Genomic DNA, 16,290 nt, shown 5'->3' with positions numbered 1-16,290 from the left:
TGGTGAGTATTTTGAACAATCTAGGCCCAGAAGTTCCTGCTGTTGTTTTAAAATTTCATCCATTAATCTGGAATTATTTCTTTTGAAAATACCTTAAAAGAAAAAAATAAAATAAGTAAAAGGTTAATTTATCCTCATCAATGATCAGGGGGTGCTTGTTGTGAAAACATTTACTAGGCCCAGAACTGAAAAAACTCCAAATAAAGCAGTAATAACTAATCCTACAAAGGAATCTAAAAGGAAAACATGACATCAAAACTTTATTTTTACAAAACTCTGACTTCAAGCTAACGTCCAAGAAAGGAAAGGGGCAAATACTTAGTGGCAATATGAATATTAAAAACATTTGACTTTGGAGTTTTAAAAGATCACTTGAAACTTCTATTTACAGATTAAAAAATTGAGACCAATGTCCTTAAGGGACAGGGACATTTTATAAATGTCCTCAAGAATTTATAAATTGTAGCAGTGGTGCTGAACTCACAGATTTACCAAGCGCGTTTACTACTGCCTCAACTTGATTAGGTTTTTTTTTTACTCTCAAGAGGAACTAATATGAATTATAGAAAAAGTGAATAACAGACAAAAGTAACAAAATCAAAGTTTAGTAAATTCAAACAAAGCAGGGAACTAAACAATATAAAATAGTATTTAATACTCTCCAACTATACAGAGAAAAGTTAACACTTTGGTTACCATGTTATTGAGAAAGACTAAAGAACTACATTACATACCTTTAATATAAAACTAATACAGAGCTCCAACTACAAAAAAGCACCAGGTTTTTGACTATTTTCAAAGAGGCAGCTTTCAAGTGGCCACTGCCTCTTTGATCTTTATCTGGTCTTCCTACTCTGTACTCTGTCAGGCCTGACTTTATAGCAGTTCAATGATTAACTGGGAGAGAAAACATAGTAAAAATTTTTTTTTAAATAAAAAGATTATATATATATGTGTGTGCGTGCACGCGTGTGTGTTATGTGTATGTGTGTGTACACATGCATATATAAGTAATAGCATTTATAAAAGCAGTCTCCTTCAATGGGGGAAGTCTTATAAAATAAGCAAGAATTTAGTTGTGCTAACTCAGAAAATTAAAGAGAAGAAAACAGGACGTTAGCTGGGGAAAATGATTAAGAAAAAGTAAGAACGTTCAAAAGATAGACAAATACTTCTGATACAAAGGTCTGAGAAGGGGGACAAGGGAATAGTCCTAATTTTTCTTTCATTCTATGTACCAAACGGATAACCAATAATATTTTCTGGCCAACGTGGAAATGTGTATCTTTAGTAGAATTAGCCTGGCAACAGCAAAGGCCAGGCAGCAGACCACTGCAGTCGTATGCACATAATTAGTAGAGGCAATGAATGGAAAAGAACTGGCCACTAAGGAAGAATCGACAGAAAACAGCACATGACTGACCCTTCCTGGCTTTTATCTTTGGGGAGCAAAAATTTGGTATCATTTTAAAAAAGTGGATTAATTCTGCAAAAATAAATGGTTTGAAGGAAAAGATAAGTTCAGTTTTGAACAGCTAATGGTAGAATATTCAGGCGGGAGTTACTATAAAAGTGATAAAGAGACATGAGATAAAAGGATGTTCAAAGGGGCTGTATCAGCACCATGTGGGTATCTGTTTTGCTCACCAGGCCCTAGCACACTGCCTGACATATGGCAAAAACTCAATAAATAAATGTCTGCTTAAAGAAGACAAAAACTCAGAGACTAAGATGTAGATATGTATCTGGGAGTCCTCCTCCCTAAAATGAGAAAGCAGTACACCCAAGAAATGATACACAAAATTTCAAAGGTAAGTGGGTATAAATAGAGAAAAGCAGAGGGCTAAGATACGACTCTCTATGAATGCTCACAGTTATTATGAAAGCGCATAATTGTAAGACTCTTAAGTTTGGAAATATAAAAGGGAACATTCTGAAACATTCTGATATTTTGCTCCATATCCAGAGCAAAATTAAGCAAACAATATATTACTAAACACTAACATAATTTTTAAAGGAAGGTGGTTAATATCAGGAGCTATCTGAATGGCAAGGATAAATCAATATCTTCAAATCAATCATAAAATTCACATGTACAATACAAAAAGCATAAACTACAAAACAGCATGTATGATACAGGCACGTAAATGTTACAAGACTTCCAATTGTCTATGCAGGTACAGAAAATATAAGTTGCCACACTTTTGTTTATATTGTATATATAAATTAAGGAAGTCATTTGAATTTCAAAACTTTCTTAATTTAAAAACAATGCAAAATCTCCTTAACATTCCATCCAGGACGTGAGTTAATAAAATTTCACCACCTTTACCTCTTAGCCTCCAGATTAAAGTGAAACATTTTTCAGGAACTCTTGTTCCTTTCAAAGCAGTCGATGACATTCTTAATCACCAAAATAGTCACTCCCTCTATCAAGCTGTATTCTTCCTTTCTTGGCTTTTCTGAAGCATGACTATTAATGACCACCCTAATTTCTTCTTAAAATTCTATCCTCATCCCACCTTGTCTGAATGTCCTCTCCTGGGTCAACTGTCAATCTGCTCCTCGAATGGAATGGCCCCTTCTCACTTTCCACTGAATCTTTTCCCTCTTTCCACTCCTAAACGGAGATTATTCCTCAGGGTTCCTGCTGGTAACCACTTTCTATCCATGTGCCCTTCCTTCTGATTCTAGTTATTCACAAGGCTTTAAAACAGGACAAGGATAAAAATGAGGGAGGCAAAATTTGGGGTGCAAAATTTAACGGAGTGCCAAAAAATTCAGAAATTAAATAATGCAGTATCTAGAAAAATTAAAATTAATGCAAAAGTATCCATGATAAACAAAACATGAAAATTTTAAGTAGAAACAGGATCATTATTTGTTGCCTGATATTTCCAGCTCATTCAAACATCTAATTCTATCTCAAAGTTTGGTAAGTATCTGAGAATAAAGAGAGCAATAACTTGGTGGCTAGTTCTGAAAACAATTATGTGACATCTTTTCTTTTAAGGAGATCTAAAAATAAATAATAAAAAATAAATTAAAAAGGAAAACTATAAGCAATAAAACTTATATGCACTTAAGGACAAGGCCTGAAAGAGAACAGGCAAAATGTGAGTAGCAAATATATATGGGCAATGGGACAACAGGTAATTTAAAATCATTAACTGGGGGGAAGAACCTGTGGCTTAAAGGAATGCCACTGACCCCATATGCCGGAGGTGGTGGGTTCAAACCCAGCCCCGGACAAAAACAACAAAATAATAATAACAATAATAATAACATCATTAACTGCTTTAAAGCTGTTTATATACATTTTTTAAAAGAAACAACACAGGCTTTGGTTTTGATGTTCTATTTCTAATAAAGACATTACTATCTGCCCAGTCACCCAGGCATCTTTTCCACTCTCCAGCATTATCACTCCCCACAGGCTCCTCTACAGCAGCATTTCCTGTATCCATATTCCTTTTGTCCACTGTCCCCACTGTTCCAGGCTCCACTGCCTTCTATGGGTCTTCCCACCCTTCCCAGCAAAGAATTGCAGCCTATCAGATTAATCTTCTTAGGGTCCATCTTCAGTTCTGGCACACTCCAACTTTAGTGTCTTCAATGGCTCCTACAATACTTTGCGTACTGAGAACAAACTGCTCAGCTCAACACTATTCCAGCCTATGCCTCCATGCTCGGTTAGTGGAAATAATTTATATTTATGAACTAAATCAATCTCTCTCTCTAACATCCTATCCCTAGGAAATCAGAATTGACTGCGTTCCTCAAAAACACATGGAATGATTCTAGACTCCATCCTTTGTATTACCTTCTCAAACCCACACATAAAAATTCTCCTAATTCTTCAGCGGTCAGCTGAAATGCCACCTATCTTCAAGAGGTCTTTCCTAGTTCCCCAGCCTGATGTACCCTATTCCTCCTCCGACTTACCCTTACCCCTTCACATACACACATTTTGTTCTGCTTTTTATTACAGTTATAGCTTAATCCCACCCTCCCCCCACATACACACTACACTGTAGTCTTTCTTGTGAACTTTCATCTTATCTCTTTTCCTTTAAGCACCTTTCAACATAGCAGGAATCCAATGTTTATTTAATAAACAGAATTGCCAGTACACAAAGTGCCACCTAACACCAAAAACAAAAAAAAAAGGAAAGGGAAAACAAAAAGAAAAAAAAAACATCAAGGAACATGTCACTGAATGGAATTCTTTTTAAAGATTCCAGGAACCTCTCATAATAAAAGCAGACACTTCCTTATTACACACACATAGGCAGAAATTCAGTTAAAAAGAACATTACAGAGAGACACGATTACAAAGTATCTTTCATAAACACCTTCATAAAGTAAAATTGAACAAAACCTTTGTCTTGGTTGATCTGGACAAAGAAATAAAATTACAAAGCAAGTTTCTAGAAGTTCTAAGTACACAGATAAGAATAAACAAGATGATTCCTGATAACTGGTAGCTTGACTTCCAATTAGAAATCTGATTATACTCTATGATATTTATCTTACTTACCCAGAGGCAATATTATCAGCTTACAATTTTCTTCAGGATTCAAAATCTGCAAACATACTTCACATGATACACAAGAAATACAACAAGGTATCAGGGTGGCTTTGGCTGAGATAGTCAGTTTCTCCAGTAATAACATATGTAAAGATTCTTTTTCTGGTGATTCATCTTACTTCCCTTCTAGAATTTAAACTGGAGCCAAAATGATTGTTAAAAGTAAAGAAACTATAACAAAAGTTATTTCATGTCAAAGGAAATTGAGGCCACATTCATTCAGAAATAACTGACTTATGGGGAAAACACTTGAAAATAGTCAAATGTTTAAGAAAACTTTTACAGAATTATATAGGATTAAACTCCAAAAGTTAATTTATTATGCTCACTTTGGCAGCACATATATCAAAACTGAAACAATACAGAGAAGAGTAGCATGGCCCCTGCATAAGGATGACAGGCAAATTCATGAAGTGCTAGAATTATTGTATCCTATCCTTTTACAGATGGGGAAACAGACCTAGAAAGTACAAGCAATAGTCTTTGGCTAAGTATCTAAGGATATGGCCTGAAATCCAGGTCTCTTTTCTAATTATTCAATTGCATAACTACTTATTTCAACCTCTGATAAATGAACAATGCTAAACGTACTTTACTATTAAATTCTGAATACCCCCTCCAAAAAAGTTAAACTTTATTAAATAAATAAAACTTATCTCTTAACAAATGAGTAGTATTTTTTGAAAAAACAAGACTAGGGCTCTTTTTTAAAAGGGTTTTAGGGAGGTTTCAAAGGACAAACAGATACTTGAATTCTTCAAGTATAACTTGGGGATTTAAGTTTTTGCAATGATAAAGAATTTTTACATTGGGTGGTGCCTGTGGCTCAGTGAGTAGGATGCCAGTACGGCCCCACGTACCGAGGGTGGCGGGTTCAAACCCAGCACCAGCCAAACTGCAACAAAAACACACCCAGGGCTTGTGGTGGGTGCCTGTAAGTCTCAGCTACTTGGAAGGCTTGAGGCAAGAGAATTGCCTAAGCCCATGACTTTGAGGTGGCTGTGAGCTGTGACAGTACAGCAGTCTAAGGGTGACAAAGTGAGACTCTGTCTCAAAAATAATAATAATAACTAAAAGAATTTTACGTTATGTTTTGTTACTCTACAACCATATCTCAGGTACTCTCAATTTCCCAACTATAAACTATATGATATACATGTGTAAATATATGAAAGAGATATTTTTTGAAAAATATCTTGCATAGAAGAAAATCTTCAATTTCCATGAAAAAATAGAACTATACTCTAGCAAAGTTTCACTTCAGAAAGGCTGTAATATTTTTGGTATTTCTTGATAAATATTAGCTATGCATTTCAAGGGCCAAATGTACACTTCTTTTTCCATTCTAAAAAAGTTTCTTTTAAATTCTAATATTAAAACCTATTTAAGATATTCTAAATTTAGATAATAAGGGAATATTTCCTAATCTTCAATCACAACAAACTACTGGAATCTCCCTAACCTTACCATCATAACACAAGTATTTTCCACTTATTGATATTCCCTAATCTTTATCTACCTGCATATGTAATCCTGGCGTATGTGCTTATACAATACTGTCTCCTGCTTTTTTCATTTGCATATATATCCTTCTTTGGTACTAGTCTCATGATTATTTTAATAATCACATTATTTTAAAAAATAGTTCTTTTCTTAAAATATAAAAATAATTCTCCAACTGATTACTATTGTAGGGGTCACTCTATTGCATATCTCTCAGCATTCAGGTTTCTCACTGTATTCAAAGAAAAGTAAAAGGAACCTATGACAATAAAAAGCAAGTGAATTGCTTGAGGCCAGAAGACCATCCTGTGCAAGAGCGAGACTCTGTCTCTACAAAAAAAAATAGAAAAGTTGGCAAGGCACAGTGGCGCAAGCCTATAGTCTCAATTGCGTGGAAGGCTGAGGCAGGAGACTGCTTGAGCCTAGGAGTTTGAGGTTGCAGAGACCTATCATGAGCTAATCTAGGCAGAAGACCAAGACTCTGTCTTAAAAAAAAAAAAAAAGGAAAGGGGGCTACTGGCAGTGGCAATAACATGAAGGGGCCTGTGGGCCTTGGTAAGGAAATTAAGCATTCCTAGGGCAATGGTTAGATGCTGGAGGTTTTATCAAAAAAGGTCATTTTGCTGATGGGTGAAGAACGAATAGATTACAAGGGGCCAGAAGAGAAGTAAAGACCAATCTGGTGAAAGATGAGGTTAACTCAAACTTGGGTAGTTGAAATGGAGACCCAAACAAGTGCCAGATTCTAGAAGACCAAGGAAGCCTTTGATAGATCATAGGTAGAACAATATGTAAGAAAAGACTCACGTATGATACCTCAATTTTTAGCTTGAGGAACTGGATGGAAGGTAGTATATATTCTAAGATGCGGAAACACTGTGATGTGAGCTTTGGGGAAAAAATGCAAAAGTACTGTTTCAGATGTGTCAGGCATATGGATTGCCTAACAAAATTTAAAAAGTAGCTCTGTTAGGTAAGGAGGTAAATGCAGGTGGTGGACCTATGGGAGAGGTCAGAGCTGGAGATACAAATCTGCATGTCAGTACACAGATGACATTTAAAGCCATGGGGCTGGACAGATCATATGGGACAGGGGTCAGCAAACTGCTGCAGTGATGGAGCAGTTTGGCCACATCCATTCATTTATGGCTGCTTTTTTGCTACCTTAGCAGAGCTGAGGAGTTGTAATGGACAGAAAAACAAGGGCATACATACAGCTCAAAACTCTGGGATACAACATTTGGAAGCTGGAACAAAGGAGAAATCAGACATAAGGGCCGGACAGGCAGTGAGAAAGATACAAGCATATGTGATGTCATGGAAGCCAGGAGCAGAAGCTATTTCAGGAAGAGTAGAATTAAGTATGCCTAAATGACCTATTAGACTGCATACTGAGGTATTCAGATTACCTCACTAGAGTTTTTTAAAATCTCTACAAGTTGCAACATTTTGTAATTTATAGATTTCAATATTTGGTCAACCCTTGTACTTAAGCATGTACTGAGTAATAAAGCCACAACATACACACTTTTTTCAAATTAAGGAGTGACCAAGTAATGAGAAGTTTAAGTAGATGAGCATTTCACCAGCAGATTTTGTCTGTATTCCTTAAATACAGATTCTTTTTAAATTTATGTGAAATGTATAATCAAGCCTATAAAATGAGACTTTAAAAAATACATATTTAGGGCGGCGCCTGTAGCTCAGTGAGTAGGGCGCTGCCCCCATATACTGAGGGTGGCGGGTTCCAACCAGGCTCCGGCCAAAGTACAACAAAAAAATAGCCAGGTATTGTGGCAGGTGCCTATGGTCCCAGCTACTCGGGAGGCTGAGGCAAGAGAATCGCCTAAGCCCAAGAGCTGGAGGTTGCTGTGAGCTGTGATGCCATGAGACTCTATCGAGGTTAACACAGTGAGACTCTGTCTCTAAAAAAAAAAAAATACGTATTTAATATCCCTCAAAACTGAAACTAGAATTTCTACTGTTATAATCATCCTTTTCTATAGAAACATATTTTTAAAAGAAATATCTTATAGTATTTATAAGAACAGAAGAAGGGAGAAAAATAAGGTAAACACTGAAATGAAGTAAATACTGAAATGGTCTTTCTCCATTAAAAAGCACCTGACCAGCTGTGGCAATAAAGTAATATTTATAAATAACGCCAGTTCTTCAATTTGGCCTTACCTCTTTTCTTTTTAAACTAGACACTTAAGTTACCTCTAACAACCCAATTATAAAACTATTAGAGAGCAATCTTCAGAGAAGAAAACATATACTTATGGAGCAATTATTTAAAATGAAAAAAAAAACTACCATTAAAATTTTACACGACTGAAGTAGTCATAACAAAATAAATAAGCCATTAAAGTATTTTATTTCAAGAGTGATCCGGGCAGCGCCTGTGGCTCAAAGGAGTAGGGCACTGGCTCCATGTGTCGGAGGTGGTGGGTCCAAAGCCAGACGCAGCCAAAAAAAAAAAAGAGTGAGCCCCGGGATACCTCACAGAACTACAATTATACTGAATTAACGTGCTGTAGTAGGGAACAGATATATGTAATGGGACAAAGCATACTGGAGTGAGTGCTGCGTCATAAATCCTAGCTCTTTAGCCCAAGAGGTGTGTAAAATGAACAAACCATGTGGGATTTTTCAGCCTTTGGTTGCACATTTACGAAATGAGAAAATCTTCATAGACTGCTCACCTGACAAAGTAATAGCTTAACACAAAGCAGGAGCTCTGTAAAATTTAATTTAGTTGATTAAAAAAGTGTGTCCTATGAAGCACAGGATGGATATTTATATTGGTGGGATGAAGAAATTCTATTTGCCTTTAAATATCTTTTACAAATAAATATCTGTAGATAAATACCACTTTACCAAGGCTTTAAGATGACCCAATATAATCAGGAGTAGTACTAAAAGTGACTACTGTGGTCACATTCTCTTACCAGTGACAATCAAGATAGCATAATGATTAAGTACACAAGCTATGGAATCAGATCTGGTTGATCAAATCTTGGTTCAAATCTGGTTCAATTCTAGATCTGCTCCTTACTAGATACGGGGTTTTTTGGCTTTTCTTGATGTGCAAACAGCCTAAAGACTTAAAACTTTTGTATAGTATCTGGTATTCTGGTATGGTGTAAGAGCTCAACAAAGGATAATTATTACTATTAGGATAAAGGCTTACTTTAATACGAAGATACAGTACTACAATAAAGGGTATGTAGAGAATGAGTCATTTCTAAAGTTGACAAAACTGAGACGGAGTTTTTCAAAATTAGACCAAGAGTGAGGACAGATTAGTCAAGAGAGGCTACTGAGGAGATCAGAGGACAGACTTAATAGAATCAGTGACAGCCTTTCCACAGTGGCTAGCAAAGGGGAAAAGGATGTTCCGGATGCTCACATAAATGAAATTCTGTACAAGAAGTATACTTCAAAGATGAAGATTAGGAATTGAGTATTTCCTCATGTGGGTTTCCACAGAAAAGAAGACAAGCAACTCTGGGTTGTACTGTTCAGTACAGCAGATGTATTATCATACTTGCGTCTGGACTTCTACACTTTTGGCACTTCTCTGTTTCAGTGTAAGAACGATGCTTAATAAAATCATATTTCCCAATAGCATCTGTGTCAGTATGCCAAATAAGTAACTGGGGCAAACCACGTTCATTTACTTTAAGAATTCTGGGTATTAGTATTGAGAAACAAATTGCAACTGAGTTCATTATTTTTATCTACAGGAAATGCAGCCCTCTTTGATTTCAAGGAGTACATATGAACTAATCATTACACACTACATTCTGCTGTGGAGCTTCTGATCTAGTAAGAAAAGTCATTTACATATACGTACAAACATTACTGTACAAGCGGAGACAGAAGTACCATTAGAGAGGTACAGCATGCTGAGGAGATTCAGAGCAAGAGAGGCATGAAGAGTACATAGGTGGTGACGGTTAGGAAAGACTTCAAAGGGTCGACACTAGTCTTAGGGCAGGTATGTAGCACTTGGCCAGAAAAAGGAGAAGGGCACATTCCAGGAGGAGGAAACATTAAGAACCTAATATGGAAGAAGCAGAAGATAGACAGAATATTAAAAATTAGGCTGAAAAGACTGGGATTGCACAAGGCAGAGTTTTTTAATGATAGTGTGAGAAACCTGTACCCCGAAACCACTTCAAAAGACAGCTAGTACAGATTTAAATGAAGGAAATAACACTAAAAAGAGCAACACAGAAAATTTGTGCTGGCTTATTGCTGAATTCTCATACAGAAGGCAATGCTATATTCTGGGTCATTTCAGTTTATAATAAATAATAAGCCTCCCACCCCCAATTATCCTCACTCAGGAAAAGGAACATGAAGGATGAAGAATCAGATGTAAGGCAAGTAGCAGAGTATCCTGTAACCTCAAGGAAACCTTTATGTCTCAGATGCTATTTGACTGCAACCTTATGAGTGACCCAGAGAAAAAACTGCCTGGCTGGACTGAGTCAACATATAAATTGTATAAAACATTATACATTGGTTAGGTTTCTACAAAGTAACAGACAACCAGAACAGCTGTTCAGGCCCTCATCTGGCCTCCTTTCCCAAGTTTTCATTACATGAACTTAACCTATTATTACATTCACTATTCCCAACATTACTCAATGCTACTGTTCAAATTGGTCTAGTGAAATGCTGCCACTGCACACGCCATGGCAGGTACTCAATAAATGTGGCATTTATGAGCATGTCAATATGATTTTTATAAGTTAAATATTTATACAGAAATGGGCTTAATTAGAAGTTAGGGTCAAACTTCAGTGTGCAAGAAGTATCTTATAGGTAGCTTGATAAAAATAGAGACACCCAGGTCCCACTCCCTCATCCAGACTGATCACTAAGCATGCTGAATTTGTATTTTTTATAAGCATTTCCATTCACAAACAGTCTACAGATGAGGTTTTGAAAAATAGTGACATACAGCAAGGTTCCCAGCATGGCACAATATAGCCAGGCAACAAAAACACGGAGCTAGGTATACTTCCAAGTGAGACATAGGAAAACTTATCAACCCTAAGGCTGAAACACCAAAAGCTATGCAAGTCAGAGTCATGCCCCAAAGCTTGCTTTTTGTGCCATTTTAAAAATTATAATCATATAAACAAAACAATCAAATTTCCTTACTACAATTTTGAGGTTAAAAAAAAAATCCTAATTACTGCCCTGAGAAAATAAATCTAATTTCTGATAGATGAAAGAATTACTGGCTGAAAGTATTATAATGAAGAAATATTGCGGGTAAAAAAAAAAAATAAAAAGCTCAGTTTGTTGACAGAGTCAAATCAAGGTAAATAACAATGGATTTTTTAGTCTAAGGGTTAAATGTACTCTAGGTCCAACCAGAGTAATTAATTGAATGAATGCTTATTTAAATACCAATTTGGAGGTGAAGATTAGAGAAAAACGTAAATGATAAACCTGTTTCCAAAATGGGTATCAATCTCCCCCCTTGGACACAAGTCATTTTCCTATGAAGAGGTAAAGTCTATTTCTCCATTTTCTTCGTTCAGGAAAGATATGTGACTTCTCTGACCAAGAGAACACAGCAAAAGTAACACTGCATGATTTTCTAAGCTAGGTTATAAGACACCCAGCAGCTTGGGCCTTTAGCTAAGTCTCTGAGAACACTGGCTGTGGAGGAAGTTAGCCACAAAGCAAGAAGTCTGATTATCCTGAAGACACTATTAAATGAGGAAGCCCAAATTAGCCAGGGCCTCCAGATCATGTGAAGTCAGATAACCATCCTGTCCTCATCTATTCCAGCTACCACAAACAAGCACCAGACATCTGACAAGAAACCTTTATGTCTCAGATGCTATTTAACTGCAACATTATGAGTGACCCAAAGGAAAAACTGCCTGGCTGAGCTGAGTTAACATATAAATTGTTGTGTTAAAACATTACACTTTGGTTAGGTTTCTACAAAGTAACAGATAACCAGAACAGTTGTCCAAGCCTTCACCTGGCCTCATTTCCCAAGTTTTCACTACATGAACTTAACCTATTACATTCACTATTCCCAACATTACTCAATGCTATTGTTCAAGCTAGTCTAATGACATGCTGCCACTGCACTACACAGCAGGTCCTCAATAGTGGCACTTAAGAGTATGTCAATATAATTTTTATAAGTACCTATACACAAACGGACTTAATTAGAAGTTTATTCAGAAAATCTGAATAAATATCTACATCTCCTGAAAATGGCCAACTGTTCTCACACATACACACGGTTAGTTCCCTCACCCCTTTTCAGGTCTCTATTCAAGTTACCAAGGCTTTCTTGGCCACTCTGTTAAAACTGCACCCCTGCCTACTCCACTGACTTTCAGCACTAATCCTTCCTTTCCTGTTTTATTTTTCCTCACTGCACTTACAACACCACATATTTTTCCCCCAAAATTATTTGTCAGACTCCACTAAAACCTAAATCTTATGAGCACAGGGATTTTTGTTTATTATGTATACTTCCATGTTTCCAGGTCTGGAAGAGTATCTGATACTTAATAGACACCCAAATATCACCTGTAAAATGACTGAATCAATCAAAAACAAGGATGGGTAAATAGAAGGTCCCTTACTTCAAGAATGAAATTATGGCTTATCCTTTTAAAAAAAAGGCTTTTACACAAAATCCTCTAAGTTCATTCACTAAAATGCTCCTTAAAAGATCTCTCAGTTCTCACTTAAAACTTAATTTTAGCTGAACTTCTTCCTTGTCATTACCAATCATTTTTCTTTTAGCAAATATGACACAGGATACTTCTGAATCACATCAGCAATTCAAGAATAGGAATTACCGGAACAAGGAAGTGTGGCAACATTATATACAGTCTATGCTACTAGGCACAGTCACCAGGTCAAATAGTTTTAGCTATATATTTTCCTTCCCTACTGGAAGATAAAGGTACTTGCTCTAAAAGAATAACCTGGAAAAAAGTCAATCTACCACACTGCTTAACATCTTTAATTTCCATTTCTGCTTCACTTATTTTTTCTTCCACACTGGTTGCATTGGTTTAGGCACTGATTTCGCAGCCTCTAATAGTCTCATGATTTCTATGGTAGAATTCTTTGGCAAATTCAAAAAAATGTCTCTCCCTGAATATATCAAAATTTATAGGGCAAATCATCATTTGATGGTGACAGGATACTGAGTCACCAAATTCCCTTCTGGCTGCAAGGAAGATGACAGGGCAAGCAGAGATTACTCTTATCTGGTTAAGTTACTGTCTGACCTATACTTACTCTCTGACAAAACCCTACCCTTAAATATAACTATCTCATAAAGTTTGAAACATAAAAATCAAGGGTGGCTTCTCCAGAGCATACTGGTAATTTGGGTTATTGAAAGGAGAATAAAACTTTCCTTTTGTTTATGCCAATACTCACAAATCATTCTTAACACATCTTTATCTTTCAAGAAATTCCAAAGATTTGATTGAAACTGGAACTTGATATTTAGAGCCTTCCTCAACTTTATCTCTTACCTATGCCTCAAGGTCCTTTAAGTCCTATCTCCTTTGCATGAACTTGTCAAGTTCTTCCATTCAGAATTTCTCTTCTCCCTTCTCACAGCAGTTACTTTAGTTCCCACACTTCTTGTTATTAACCAGGTCACCTATACGAGTGTGGGCCTACCTTCCACAAGCCTATGAGTAAAAGAATTAAACGCAAGAACCCAAGGAATATGCCTAGTACAGTGCTTTAGGCTTGCAGCCTCCCAATATGTACTGAGTTTTTGTACTACCTATGGTGAAATTCATTCCCTCAATAAACACTTACGGGAGGACAACTGTGTCAAGCACTGAGTTGGCCACTGATGATCAAGGACATGCACCACTCCAGACTTCCAAAGACAGAAGGGGACCACTTTCTTTTTCTGCCTATCCAATCTCTCACATACTTTTCATAAACTCAGTACAAAAACCACCTGGCCCACAGCACTCCCACTCGTAGCACCAACCATAGAACTGATGCACTGCGACTTATCAACAAGGCCTTGAATCTCTTCAAGAAATACTATGGTGTACCCAAAGGGCAAAGACTGAAAAGCACAGACTGGCTAAAACTCCAATTCCCTCATTACTGCCTTTGTGACCTTGGGCAAATCAGCTAATGTCTTTGAACTTCAGGTCCCTCTTTTGTGAAACGAGGATATACAAACACCATCTACCTTACTGGGTTATTATAATGAAAAAGAAATACTTTTAAGATGTTGAAAAGCGAATCAATCAAATCCAAAAACCTAGTAGGTGTTCAATAAAGTTAATCTCCCTTCCTCGAAAGCGCCAGCTGTGATTTGCACGTAGTGCCCACAGGACGCGGCAACTCGCGGAGCCGGAAGGGCGGCAGTGTGCAGCGCGCGCGTCCCGGCACACCTGCCAGATGTGCGGTCCTCACGGTCAGAGACGCCTTGGCCATCCCCCACCCCTGCACCGGGCCTCACCTTGGTGGTCGTAGACACTAATGTAGGAGATGCCCACGGCCATACACCACACCACTAGGCTCGCGATGTCTGAGAAGCTGGGTTCCTGCTCCTCTTCGGTGATCACCAGGCCCATGTGCACAGGCAGCTTCTCCAAGGAACGGCCGTCCGCGCGCCAGCGCAGCCGGGGGTGGGCGGCGACCGGGCCCAGACCCCCGCGCGGGTGCCGGTGGTGACGGCGGTTTTTGCCGACGGCCGGAGGCTTGCGGAGCGTGAAGCCGAGCGGCGCTAGGACCGCAGCAGAGGCAGCGCGGCAGCAGCGCCGCCAGATCCAGTTCCAGGTACCGAACCGAACGCGGAGCCAGGAGGTGAGCGTGCGGTGCAGGCAGAGCAGCGCGTGCAGCACCCGCCACACCAGCTCGTACAGCCCCGTCATACTCTTGTGGCGCTCGGGCGCCCTTACCTCCCTCCTGCCCACACCCGCGGCGCGAAGTCTTCCTATCCGCCCCTGCAGCCGGCGCGGGCCATAGCTCCGCGTCCCCCCGCCCCCCGCGCCCGAACCCCTTTCCACTGCCAACACCTCACCTCGCCCCCGCCGCCATCTTCCTCCTCCCCTGGCAGCCCCGCCCCCGATAGTACATGGACAGTTCTGATTGGCCGGCGTGGAACTCTGACGCGGCTTCTGGGTTCGAGGATATGGTCTAGCCCGGCGCGGCTAGGGAAGGAGCGCGCCTGCGAGCTAGAAGGACCCGGGGCCAAGGGCGCCCCCTGGCAGTATGGAGGGCGAAGAGCGGCTGCCTCCGGCTTGTCAGAGCCAGAGGCCCCCAGGGTACGCACGGTCCTGAATGGAATGGGCGGTTCCGGTAACCCAGAGTCCTCTGGTCTTGGGCTTCTTATACTGTCTTTTATTCATTCATTCGGCAAGTGATTATTGACCACCCGCTTCAGTTGGATTTATAGTGGAGAGGTAAATAGACATTGCGCCTGACCTCAATCACCACCACTATTTGATGCGAACTGCTTATCCATCCATCCTTGTCATGCCATAAACATACCCCAATGATCTAGCCCATATAGACTTAAAACTGGGCTTGCAGGCCAGTTCTGTACTTCCCCGCAGAAGTTCTGTACTATTTTTGCCCCTTTCGCTAAGGCTCTTCCCTTTTCCTGAATTCCTGTTTCTCAACTAGTTATCGACCAACTCCAACCCACTTCTCAAGGTTCATCCTATGTGCCACATCGTCGATCATCATACGTAGTATATATGTGTGTGCAATAATAATAATACAGTATGCCGGGTGTAGTGGCGCGTGCCTGTAGTCCCAGCTACAAAAGAATAATAATAATAATAATACGGTAGAACTGCCATAGTTGATTACCTCCCTACATTGAACCCCCACCCTCCTTAAGTTGACCTAATTTTCATAGACTGGACATGCACCACATGTACATATCGGTACAGTAGACCCAGTTCATTATAGTGACCACTTCTGTAAGTTGACCAGTTTGTTACAGTCCATTAGGTGGTCAACTTACAGGGGTTCTACTTTATTTTTCTTATATAAATTTTACATATATATATAGAGAGAGCGCTGCATTTTTGTAATACCTACCTAATCTTTGTTCTCTAAAGCCCCATTTCCCCATTGGGAAACATCTGTTAATATCTTGGCTACATGCCTTAAATTTATTTTTTTTTTTTTTTTTTTTTTTT

The 16,290-nt window shown here is 38.7% G+C and overlaps 1 protein-coding gene and 1 non-coding gene across 2 annotated transcripts in view; one reads left to right on the top strand and one right to left on the bottom strand.

The window, feature by feature from the left end:
- Positions 1–15,218, bottom strand: part of NUS1 (NUS1 dehydrodolichyl diphosphate synthase subunit) — a 25,044-nt gene extending 9,826 nt beyond the window's left edge. The window contains exons 1-2 of the mRNA XM_003781625.3: positions 14,598–15,218; positions 2–92 (exon numbers count right to left, since the gene is read on the bottom strand). Coding sequence (XP_003781673.1) covers positions 2–92; positions 14,598–15,012 — 506 coding nt within the window. The 5' untranslated portion in view covers positions 15,013–15,218. The remainder of the gene's footprint in view (position 1; positions 93–14,597) is intronic.
- LOC111725934 lies at positions 4,913–5,019 on the top strand. The gene has a single exon (XR_002773872.1). It is a non-coding gene; the product is annotated as a U6 spliceosomal RNA (small nuclear RNA).
- Positions 15,219–16,290: the final 1,072 nt, after the last annotated feature.

The sequence above is a fragment of the Otolemur garnettii genome, unplaced genomic scaffold (assembly GCF_000181295.1).
Source record: "Otolemur garnettii isolate 467f Iridium unplaced genomic scaffold, OtoGar3 scaffold00002, whole genome shotgun sequence".
Classification (NCBI taxonomy): Eukaryota; Metazoa; Chordata; class Mammalia; order Primates; family Galagidae; genus Otolemur; species Otolemur garnettii.
The sequence above is the reverse complement of the archived record's forward strand: the minus strand, read 5'-3'. Positions and strand labels throughout refer to the sequence as shown.